Here is an 11,457-nt window from a genome sequence, read left to right as displayed (position 1 = left end):
CCCGCCCTCTCCACCCTGGGCGCCCCGCTTCGCGCCTCCCCTAAGGCCCGCCAGTCCCTTGCCTTGGGGGAGATCGTCACCCCACAGCGACTGCCCGTGGGGCCGACTTCGCGTGATGCCTGCCTCGCCTGCCCCGTGTTGCCCCCTCCCCTGTCCCTGTGTCCCCCTCCCCTGCCCGCATGTCCCCCTCATGCGGGGAAAGTGGTGCCAGCATTTTCCCTAGCCTTGCGAATTGCTCTTTCATTGGTACTCAGCCGCCGCTCTGATGTCCCTGAAAACCCAAACGAGAGCTCCTCTGCCCGAGCTGCCCCTGCTCCTTCTCTGCAAAAAGCTCCAGAAGGCTGTGTCGATGCAGGTCGAGCTTCCCCACCCGGCCCCCTCCCACCTTTTAGCAAATCCAGAGGTCACACTTTCCGCCCTCCTCTCCCGGGCTCCGACCCAGTGCATTGAGCTGCTCCTCAACTTCCCTCCCGGGACTTCCTAGTCTCTCTCCCCAGCCAGCTCAATGTCAGGGTGCCCCAGGACTCTCCTTGGGCCTCTCCTGTTCTTGTCTACATTCACTCCCCAGGTGAGCTCCTCCAACAAATCAGGAAGGAAATAGATCTGTATGCTGAAGAGTCGCCATAGGGCACATCAAGCTCCTGGCTGAGCCGTGTTGTGCTCACAGGCTGCTGCACTCCCTGGGGCAGCGGAGTACCAGGGACTTGTATTTTCATCTTTGTGCTCCTCTGCCTCCTCAGTGTTATTTGAAAGGAAATGGCGACAAAATCTATCGCGCTAGCATGGGATGGAGGAGGGGTCTTTGTGAACAGGCTTTGAGGGTTTGCTTGGCTGCCAGCTCACTACCCAATCAACAGGGTTGACTGCCACAGGGTGGCCTCGCTTAGGGGAAGCATCATGCCCAGCATGTGGTCAGGATGGCACAGGAGCACTGGAGAAGATGAGAGTCACTGGGAACCCGGACGAGGGGGGACAAGGGGCATTTGAGTGGGCTTCAGGTACGCGAAGTGTTCCAAGATAAAGTGGGTTTCTTCTGGATTGTTCCAAAGGAGGGAGGTTGCTCTCAATGAAGGAAACATTCAATAGTGAGAGTTTTGTGATAATGAGCTCAGTCAACAATCCCCACTCTCCACATACTAGAAGCAAAGTGGATTTCTTATGGATTGTTCCAAAGGAGGGAGGCTTGCACTTGATGAAGGAGACTTTTTTGGGGGGAATGGGGGGTGGATGGAGTCTCACTCTGTTGCCCAGGCTGGAGTTCAGTGGTGCAGTCTCAGCTCACTGCAGCCTCCACCTCCCAGGTTCAAGTGATTCTCCTGCGTCAGTCTCTCAAGTAGCTGAGGTTACAGGCGTGCACCACCATGCCTGGCTAATTTTTGTATTTTCAGTTGAGACGGGGTTTCACTCTGTTGGCCAGACTGGTCTCGAACTCCTGACCTCAGGTGATCTGCCTGCCTTGGCCTCCCAAAGTGCTGGGATTACATGCGTGAGCCTCCGCGCCGGGCAATTTTTGTATTTTTAGTAGAGTCTGGGTACATCAGACCCAGGGGCTGGGTCATGCCTGTAATCCCAACACTTTGGGAGGACTAAGCAGATGGCTTGAGCCTAGGAGTTAGAGACTAGCCTGGGCAACATGGTGAAACCTTGTTTCTTCTTTTTTTTCTTTTTTTTTTTTGAGACGGAGTCTCGCTGTGTCGCCCAGGCTGGAGTGCAGTGGCCAGATCTCAGCTCACTGCAAGCTCCGCCTCCTGGGTTTACGCCATTCTCCTGCCTCAGCCTCCCGAGTAGCTGGGACTACAGGCGCACTCCACCATGCCTGTCTCTTATACACATCTAGATGTGTATAAGAGACAGCGCCCAGGCTGGAGTGCAGTGGCCAGATCTCAGCTCACTGCAAGCTCCGCCTCCTGGGTTTACGCCATTCTCCTGCCTCAGCCTCCCGAGTAGCTGGGACTACAGGCGCCCGCCACCTCGCCCAGCTAGTTTTGTTTTTTTTGTTTGTTTGTTTTTTGTTTTTTGTATTTTTTAGTAGAGACGAGGTTTCACCATGTTAGCTAGGATGGTCTCGATCTCCTGACCTCGTGATCTGACCGTCTCGGCCTCCCAAAGTGCTGGGATTACCGGCTTGAGCCACCGCGCCCGGCCTCCCATTTCTTGTTATTGTTTTTTAAAAGATAGATCAGATAAATTACAGGTCATTAATATATATTCAATAAATCATGGAAATATATAAAATTTTAATTCAGCCAAGAAACATTAAACTTTTGTCTTTAGCAAACTGCCAGGAGTTGGGATGGAAGTAGAACTCAGGGTGAAGCTCTCTTGGGGTTTGTAGTCTAACGAAAGGGAGGTAATTAATTAGACAATCACACATAAAAGGCTGAGCTCCGGCCTGGGTACCTTGAGGCCTCTTGGACTTGCTGTAGCATCTGGAGAAGTATGGGGCATCATCTCGCGTTACTTAGCACCAGCACTGGCACCCAGCCTTGATGTGGGCCCTGTTGGCCTGAGCGTTTTTCCTTGAAGAAGGTATTAAAGGCAGATTGAAGCCGACTGTGTCCACCCGTCCCCGACGCCCTTCCTCTGCTTGCCTCTCTGCCGTGTTTTCCACCAAGTACATACTATGAATAAGCATGTGTGCCTCCATTAACCGCACATACAGAATGCCAGGAATTGTTTGTTTGACCGCTGGCAGACCTTTGGGCTGTCCCCGGTGTTTGGCCACTGTGGCCTTCATGCCCACATCCTCCTGGTCCTCCTGGTGGCGGTTCTGAAGGGCGTCTCCTCCTATCTCATGGCTCCAGGTGCTTGCTGGTGGGTCCCCTTTGCCCTGAGCACCTGTTGATATCCTTTGCCCATGTTCTTCTTGAGTTGTTTGTGTCTGTGTTTTCTTCTTGTTTTGTAGGAATTATTTGCATATTCTGGAAAACCCATTATGAGGTCCGTGCATTGTAAGGCTCTCTGAGCCCACCTTTATACTGCATTTAGGGTGTCTTTTGTCACCTAGAAGTTTTACATCTCTTCCATTATTGCTTGCCCATTTGAAATATTGAGAATTTCATCTCTATCCCACACCGTAAAGATATTGTTCTCTTGTTTTGCTTTGTCCCTGTAGGTCTTTGATCCAATTGGAATTGCTTGGCCAGGGCTTGGACTAGGGCTTCTGTCTTGGTGGGGCGAGCTCCCAGGGTATGGAAATGTTTGCAGGTGGGGCAGGAGCGAGAGTCTGGCGGGAAGCAAGCCTGGGGTTGGCCATGTTGAGTGTTTGTGCCTTTTAGAGACTGGAGTGGTCGAGTAGGCAATCTGAAAGTTGGGGCATTACAGGGGTGGCTTTACCAGTGTGCTACGTCAGGATGGTTGGGGGTGGCGGGGGCAGGGCTCTGAGCAGAACTGGAAGAGCTGCTGTTATCAGAAGGGCCACAATGTGGCTCCTTACCATGTGCCTGGCCCTGTACCTCTATGCTCATGGCCCCATATTGTCCCACCTTGTTGGCAGCCCTTAGCCCCTCCCCAGAGAGGAGCTCATTTCTTCCTTGGGGGTCCAGCATGACCTGATGAGGAAGAGAGAGAGAGAGAGAGAGAGAAGGCTTCAAGAGCCAGTGGCTTCCCCCCAAAGACTTGCCTGGCTGTCACAGGCGATCACTCTGATTGCTGTTGATCTGAGGTGCTGAGGCTGTGCATGCGCCCATCCCCCTCTTGACATCCCAGCCTCCACCAGCCCGCCCAGCAAGCTCTCCTCAGTTTCCATAGCAACACTGCTGCTGGGTAATGATTCCAGGGAGAAAGGCATTCCTGCGTTCTCTGTCATTTCTGTCACCTGAGCATCCCGCTGCCTGCTTGCTGTCCTGCCCCGGGAGTTCAGGAAGAAACCCTGAGGACAGCTCCGAGCCCTTCTGCTTGTGTTTTGGCTTCTCCCCAAGGGCAGTGGTAAGCTGGTAAATGTTCCCAGACAAAAAGCCCTGATTTGGAGCATTTGCCGATTTCCTTGGTGTAAATGCTGCCACTATAGTCGATTTCAAGCCACCACCGCGATGTCACTGAGCTTGGAGTTGGGGGGAATGCACACACCATCAGAGTATTCCCACCTCCCACGCCAGATGTGAATAACCCCAAGAGCACAGATGACAGAAAAGTGTAGTAAGATAATTAGACAGTGATGTGTTCCGAGGATTTATTGACTTTGTTGTTAATATCATTCAGTTACCTGTACATTTCTACAGTTACAATATCAATAATGGCTGTGTTTGACAACTGGCTCCCAAATTTCCCAGCTTCAGTTGGCTCTAGTCACTGCTGCTGAGAGTGTTGAGGCCATTCCGTCATGTCCCTTTGTCTACAGCCTTCCTGAACCCACACTCTGCTGCCGCCCACCCTCTTCCATCCTGCCTTTCTCACTGCAGCCTCTCCACCAAGCACAGCGTGCCCTGTCCCGACTGACATTCTTATGGTCTTCCAACAAATAGCTTCTTAGCTGAAAGCTGTTTCCTTTATAGTCTTTGATCCAGAAATTGCACCTCAAGAAATTTTATCCACTTTGACAACCACTGGTTACACAAAGATTTAAGTATGAAAAATGTGCGAAATGCACCCCGAAATGTGTCTTTGCCACATTCTTTATAATAAAAAATCAAAGCCAGCCTTAGTGATGTGATGATGAACATGATGGTCCACTGGTGTGGATGGACCTTAAGGGGCCTGCAGCTGCAAAATGGCACAAATAGAAAACAGACTGGAAGGAAATAGGCCGCATGGCCGGGTGTGGTGGCTCATGCCTGTAATCCCAGCACTTTGGGAGGCTGAGGCAGGAGGATTACTTGAGGTCAGGAGTTCGAGACCATCCTGGCCAACATAGTGAAACCCCATCTCTACTAAAAATACAAAAATTATCCAGGTGTGGTGGTGGGTGCCTGTAATCCTAGCTATTGGGGAGGCTGAGGCAGGAGAATCACCTGAACCCAGGAGACAGGTTGCAGTGAGCCAAGATTGTGCCACTGCACTGCAGCCTGGATGACAGAGCAAGACTGTCTAAAAAAAAAAAATAGCTGGGCGTGGTGGCACACACTTGTAGTCCCAGCTACTTGGGAGGCTGAGACAGGATAATTGCTTGAGCCCAGGAGGTGGAGGTTGCAGTGAGCCAAGATCGTGCCACTGCACCTCAGCCTGGGCAACACAGCAAGACTCCATCTCAAAAAAAAAAAAAAAAAGCCCCCAAAACCAAAAAATGAACATGTGTTTCTTTTACAATCAGACAAAACTGATTTTGACAACAAGCTCTTTTCAGAATATGAAAAATTTGGGGGAGAAGGGAGACATAGAAAACTTCAATGATTATCTACAAGGACATAAGTCGAAAAAAGGTAACGCAGGAGCCACTGCTGAGGCCACAGGGGTTCCGAGGACAAGCTGGGCTCTCCTGTGATATCTGTCTTCCCGAAAAGACTCCTACAGCGGTGGTTCTACTGTGCTGCAGGCACTAAGACAAGATTTTGCCGTCGGAATTGATACCTCTGTGAGAAACCCGGGGAGGGAGGTGCTGCCCTGAGAATGCAGGACAGAGAGTTCTTGTAAACTTGCTAATATTCGCACAACTCGGAACAGCAGAGGACTCTGGGCAGCCGCTTCCACCTTGGGCCCTGGCCCTCGATGGCTGCCTCCTCCCTGACCCCTCCTTCTGGCCACCGGGCAGCCTGTCCTGGCTCATGACCTTGACTCAGCGCCATCACCTTGCTGAGCTTGCTGACGCGGTTTCCTCATCTGCAATAATGGCATCTCCCTCAAGGTTGTTGGGGGTTAGGACCTTTTTTTGGGGGACCCCACATCAGGGGTCTTTCCCAGAATGTAGCACATGGCACGTGCCCAAAAAACAGTGGTGGCTTTTTTTTTGGAGACGAGGTCTCGCTCTGTCACGCAAGCTGGGGTGCAGTGGTACAATCTCCGCTCACTGCAAGCTCCGCCTCCTGGGTTCACGCCATTCTCCTGCCTCAGCCTCCCGGGTAGCTGGGACTACAGACGTCCACCACCATGCCCGGCTAATTTTTTTGTATTTTTAGCAGAGACGGGGTTTCACCATTTTAGTCAGGATGATCTCAATCTCCTGACCTTGTGATCAGCCTCCCAAAGTGCTGGGATTACAGGCGTGAGCCATCGTGCCCGGCCCAGTGGTGGCTTTACAAGGACCACTTTCCTGGCACCTCTTTTAGGCTACTTTGCAGTTCCGGGGGTTTCTTGTATGTCAAAGCCTTTTCTCTTGGGCAAGTCAGTTGCCGCTGTGAGGATACAACACCATATCTTTAGGCATCTTCCTACTTGTCCCCTAACCTGACCCTGGCCCTCCCTAGTGAGTAGACATTTGTTGAGAGACTCAGCTCATCTGAAGAGTCAAGGTCATCCTCTTGCTTGATGTTGAATGAGCACAACACAGATGCTCACTGAGTGTTGGCTGTTATGGTCCAGTCAGTGCTAAGGAACTCAATGGGATCTTCTTCATGCTAGCTCTGGCCTTAGTGCTGCCCTAGAAAGAAGCGGGTCCGGATGGGGAGAGACCAGGAGAGCTCAAGCAGAGTCTGGAGGACGTTGTAGGGTGGTATCACAGCCTCCAGACCCAGTGCACAGAGGCTGGGTCCCCCAGCCCTTGGTGTGACTTGGCGATCCTCAGCTGGCCTTCAGTGGGATGAAGGCTGAGCAGTGGGGCTTGCCTGGGAACGGGGGCACCAAAGGTAGCCAGGGCTGCGGACAGAGAGCAGATTCCTTGCTTGAGTGGATTAGGGTGCTGGTTGTCAGCCCAGGTCCTGCCAGCTAGGGCCTCTGCCTTGACCTCACAGGGGAGGAGTGGGCCCTTGAGGGTTCTTACAGAGGCGTGTCTCTGCCGTAGGTGAACGGGAAGGAGCTCTCCAAGCTGTCTCAGGAGCAAACTCTGCAGGCCCTGCGCTCCTCCAAGGAGCCCCTGGTGATCCAGGTGCTGAGACGCAGCCCCCGCCTCCGGGGGGACAGCTCCTGTCATGACCTGCAGCTGGTGGACAGTGGCACTCAGACCGACATCACCTTCGAGCATATCATGGCGCTGGGCAAGCTGCGTCCGCCCACCCCGCCCATGGTCATCCTGGAGCCGTACGTCCTCTCTGAGCTGTGAGTCGCCCTCAGGAGGGCCCCGGGCCCTGCCTCCAGAGAGGGCAGGCCACCTGGGGTGGCCATCTGCACACCACCCTCTTGGGCAGGAAGCAGGCCCCTCGGCCTCCAGAGCTGACCGTGGTATCTGAGGGCTCCAAAACCTCCAGGCCTCTAGCCTTGGGCCGGGCTCCAGAAGGTGCCCCGTTGTATCTACCCCCAGGGCCGAGGGAGGACCCTCCTGTCCGGGACGACGCTGTCGGAAGTGCCAGGGTTGAGGGCCTCAGCTCCTACTCCTCCATCCTCTCTCCTCTGCTGCCTCACAAGCATCACTCCTTGAATCTTCTTGCATCCCTTGTCTGTCTCATTCCTCTACCTGCTCTGAATTTCCTCCATCTCTTCGGCTTCTTTCTTTGGCCTGACCGGAAGAAGGGCCTTTCATCCAGGCCTGGTGGCTCATGACCGCGTGAGCGCTGCCTCATTCTGCTAATCTTAGCTCGGGCTGTGGGGAGGTAGGCCACAGGGCCATGAGCAGCCAATCTTAGTTTTGGGGCCAGGAAGGCAGCCCCTGGAGGTAGGGTGGGCCTCCCTCTGCTCTGCAGAAGTCCTCCAGGGCCTGGATAACTCCTGGGGGCGTTGCATGAGTGGGGCCAGTACTGGGCGGGTGGGTGGGCACCTAGAGATTGGAGAAGTCAGTCCCTGCCAGCTGGTGTGGTTGGAGGAGTCTGGTCTGCGGGACGGGCGAGCTAGGCATGTGCAGGTCCTCCGTGTGGATGCCGCACACTCAGGTGCGAGAAGTGTCCCCGGTCTTTGCATGGCTGCATGTTGCCCAGGAAGGAGCTCTGCAGGAGGCAGCTGGGCCACCCACCCTTGAGAGCACAAGCAGAGCAGGTCTCCGTGCCAGGCACGCTGGGATTGGCCTGCCTGGGAGCTGGGGCTGAGGTGTGAGAGGACAGCCAGCCGGTCTGACCCCCACCTTCTCCTGGGCAGCCCCCCCATCAGCCATGAGTATTATGACCCAGCGGAATTTATGGAGGGCGGCCCGCAGGAGGCAGACCGCTTGGACGAGCTGGAGTATGAGGTGAGCCGGGTGGCCAGGCTAGGGCCCGCAGCCAGCTGTGGCAGCCGCCCCGACGCCTGCGTGCCTTCCTGCCCAGGCCTGACCCTGTGGCCCTTCCGGCACGTGTCTGGCTGAGTCAGGGAGGGTGCGGGTGAGGTTACATGTTCCGTCCATGTTGGTGAGTCCACGTCCCATGCATGTCTGTCTTCTGTGTCCTGTGCCTGTGTGTGTGCCTTGCGCATTTCCTGGGAGGGAGACCACTGAGTACATGCGCCACGTGGGATGGTAAGAGAGACCCTCAAAGCGGGGACTGGAAACTGAGCTCAGGGGTCCCAGAGGAAGCTGAGGGGCTGCGGGTTGAGGGGCTGGGCTGTGCTGCCTGCTCCCTCACTCACGCATTTCTGGGGCTTTCTACCTCTGCTTCCTCCCGGACCCCTCGTGGCAGGAAGTGGAGCTGTATAAAAGTAGCCACCGGGACAAGCTGGGCCTGATGGTTTGCTACCGCACGGACGACGAGGAGGACCTGGGCATTTATGTCGGAGAGGTATGCAGACGGGTATGCCCCAGCCCCGAGGCCCCTCCATGTGGCCTGCCCATGGCTCAGAGGCTGCCCGTGAGGTCCCAGCTAGCAGAGACAGGGCATCACAGCTAGGGTACTGCGTGGTGAGGCGAGGATGGTCGACGGCTTCAGCCACTGTCCACTGAGGCAGTCATCTGCAGAAAGAGGCCTGTGTCCGGGTGGGACAGCAGATGGGCCTGAGAACGAGCAACAGGGTTGCTTTCTAGTCTTCTCCTGAACCCATCTTGGGCAGATGTCTGTGTATCCCCAGGAGGGGGATGGCCCCTCGCTCCCCTCCCTACTAGCAGCATCCCACTAAAGCCACCCTTCCAGATGGACAATGTCCTACTTCCCACCAATGCCCAGGGCTGACCAAAAGCACAGGCTTCCATGCAGAGGAGCCTAGGAGTGCCGGGGGCAGGGGCAGGGAGAGGCGACCACTCCACAGCCTCTGCTCTGCTTTCTGGGACTCGGGGCTGGAAGGGGAGCCAGAGAGCCTTCAGCTTGCTTTGGAGGCCCCTGAGGTGCGCCTGCTCCCTTCTACTGAAAGGGCATGTTAGGCACCAAGTCCCCAAGATGTGTGTGTCCTGCAGGTAAATCCCAACAGCATTGCAGCCAAAGACGGCCGGATCCGTGAGGGAGACCGCATCATCCAGGTGAGCACTTGCAGGCTGCAGGCCTGGCCGAAGGCCCCGCTGCACCTGTCGGCCCAGTCACCTCTCTTTAGCCAGTCCCTAGCTCTCTCCCACTAAGAGCCAAGCCTGAGGCCCAGCAGCCTGCCATGTCCCAAACCCAGGCTGAGTCTCATCTCTCTCCTGCCCACTCACCCCAGTGACTCCCGTGTGCCTATGGGATTTGCTGGCATCCAAGGCCCCTGCTGCTCTGAAACCTCCAGACCCCTCTCCCTCTGCTCCACTCCATGCTGTCCTGAGCACACACTGGTTCTTGCAAGAGCCAGGCCACCCTCTCCCTGGTACCCTCCACTTAGTTACATCCTCCCGGAGCTCAAGCCCCAGCCTAGCCCAGCGGAGCCCAGAGTGCTTGGGCTCCCTGCACTCGCCCAGGGTCTGCCCTAGGGCCAGCCCTAGCATCCTTGTTGATTGTACCCTGGCCTGCCTCAGATTAACGGTGTGGACGTCCAGAACCGGGAAGAGGCGGTGGCCATCCTGAGCCAGGAAGAGAACACCAACATCTCCCTGCTGGTGGCCCGACCTGAGAGCCAGGTGTGTGTGCCTGGCAGGGCGACCCAGGGCCACGACATCAGGCTTTCTGTCTTGGAAGCTGCTGGCCGTGACTAGGGCACAGTTGTGCCAACAACCTGGAGTTGATGGAGGGCGGGTGGGCAGGGGTCTCTCAGGGCCCGTTTCCCCTTCTGGCCTCTGAAGGCTGAGTGGGCTGGGACCCTGCCCCCCAGGTTGTTGAACTTCACTGAAACAAAGAAACCAAGTGTGGGGCCCAGAGCAGACAAGAAGGGTATATGGGGAGGTCCTTGAAGCTGTGGGGACACCAGGGCCTGTCTCCACAGCTGGCGAAACGGTGGAAGGACAGCGACCGGGATGACTTCCTGGATGACTTTGGCTCTGAGAATGAGGGGGAGCTGCGTGCTCATAAACTGAAATCACCCCCTGCCCAGCAGGTGAGGAAGGAGAAGGGCGCTGGTGGGGAGGGCAAGAAGGAAAGAACTGGGTGGAAGGCGCTGAGGCTGTGCAGGGTCTCCCAATGCTTGGCAGGAAAATGAACCAGGTCTGAAGCCCTTTCAATCCTCCTGTGACATCCCGTGACATCCCTGTCCATGGGACCTAACTGAGCGGTACTTACCTTTCTGCTGCAGCTCCGAAACGAAGAGGAGAAGGGGGCTCCCGACGCAGGCCCAGGCCTGAGCAACAGCCAGGAGCTGGACAGCGGGGTGGGCCGGACTGACGAGAGCACCCGGAACGAAGAGAGCTCTGAGCACGACCTGCTGGGGGACGAACCCCCGAGCTCCACCAACACCCCGGGAAGCCTGCGCAAGTTTGGCCTGCAAGGGGACGCCTTGCAGAGCCGGGACTTCCATTTCAGCATGGACTCTCTGCTGGCCGAGGGGGCGGGGCTGGGAGCTGGCGACGTCCCGGGCCTCACGGATGAGGAGTATGAGCGCTACCGCGAGCTCCTGGAGATCAAGTGCCACCTAGAGAACGGCAACCAGCTGGGCCTCCTCTTTCCCCGGGCCTCCGGAGGCAACAGTGCCCTGGACGTCAACCGCAACGAGAGCCTGGGCCACGAGATGGCCATGCTGGAGGAGGAGCTACGGCACCTGGAATTCAAGTGCCGCAACATCCTGCGGGCGCAAAAGATGCAGCAGCTGCGTGAGCGCTGCATGAAGGCCTGGCTGCTGGAGGAGGAGAGCCTCTATGACCTGGCGGCCAGCGAGCCCAAGAAGCACGAGCTGTCTGACATCTCCGAGCTGCCTGAGAAGTCGGACAAGGACAGCACCAGCGCCTACAACACTGGGGAGAGCTGCCGCAGCACCCCGCTGCTCGTGGAACCCCTGCCTGAGAGTCCCCTGCGGCGGGCTGCGGCCGGCAACTCCAACTTGAACCGGACCCCTCCCGGCCCCCCTGTTGCCACCCCCGCCAAGGCAGCTCCTCCACCGGGGAGCCCCACCAAGTTCCGGTCCCTCTCCCGGGATCCTGAGGCTGGCCGGAGGCAGCATGCGGAGGAGCGCGGCCGCCGCAATCCCAAGACCGGGTTGACC

General features: G+C 56.4%; 1 protein-coding gene across 1 annotated transcript in view; it reads left to right on the top strand.

Annotated features, from left to right (window-relative positions):
- Positions 1-11,457, top strand: part of PDZD4 (PDZ domain containing 4) — a 24,382-nt gene that overhangs the window by 10,937 nt on the left and 1,988 nt on the right. Inside the window, exons 2-8 of the mRNA XM_012002265.1 lie at positions 6,872-7,125; positions 8,095-8,185; positions 8,610-8,708; positions 9,317-9,379; positions 9,845-9,946; positions 10,249-10,359; positions 10,555-11,450. Coding sequence (XP_011857655.1) covers positions 7,055-7,125; positions 8,095-8,185; positions 8,610-8,708; positions 9,317-9,379; positions 9,845-9,946; positions 10,249-10,359; positions 10,555-11,450 — 1,433 coding nt within the window. The 5' untranslated portion in view covers positions 6,872-7,054. The remainder of the gene's footprint in view (positions 1-6,871; positions 7,126-8,094; positions 8,186-8,609; positions 8,709-9,316; positions 9,380-9,844; positions 9,947-10,248; positions 10,360-10,554; positions 11,451-11,457) is intronic.

Source organism: Mandrillus leucophaeus, unplaced genomic scaffold (genome assembly GCF_000951045.1).
Source record: "Mandrillus leucophaeus isolate KB7577 unplaced genomic scaffold, Mleu.le_1.0 Scaffold681, whole genome shotgun sequence".
Taxonomy (NCBI): domain Eukaryota; kingdom Metazoa; phylum Chordata; class Mammalia; order Primates; family Cercopithecidae; genus Mandrillus; species Mandrillus leucophaeus.
This window is presented reverse-complemented; position numbering and strand designations above follow the sequence as displayed.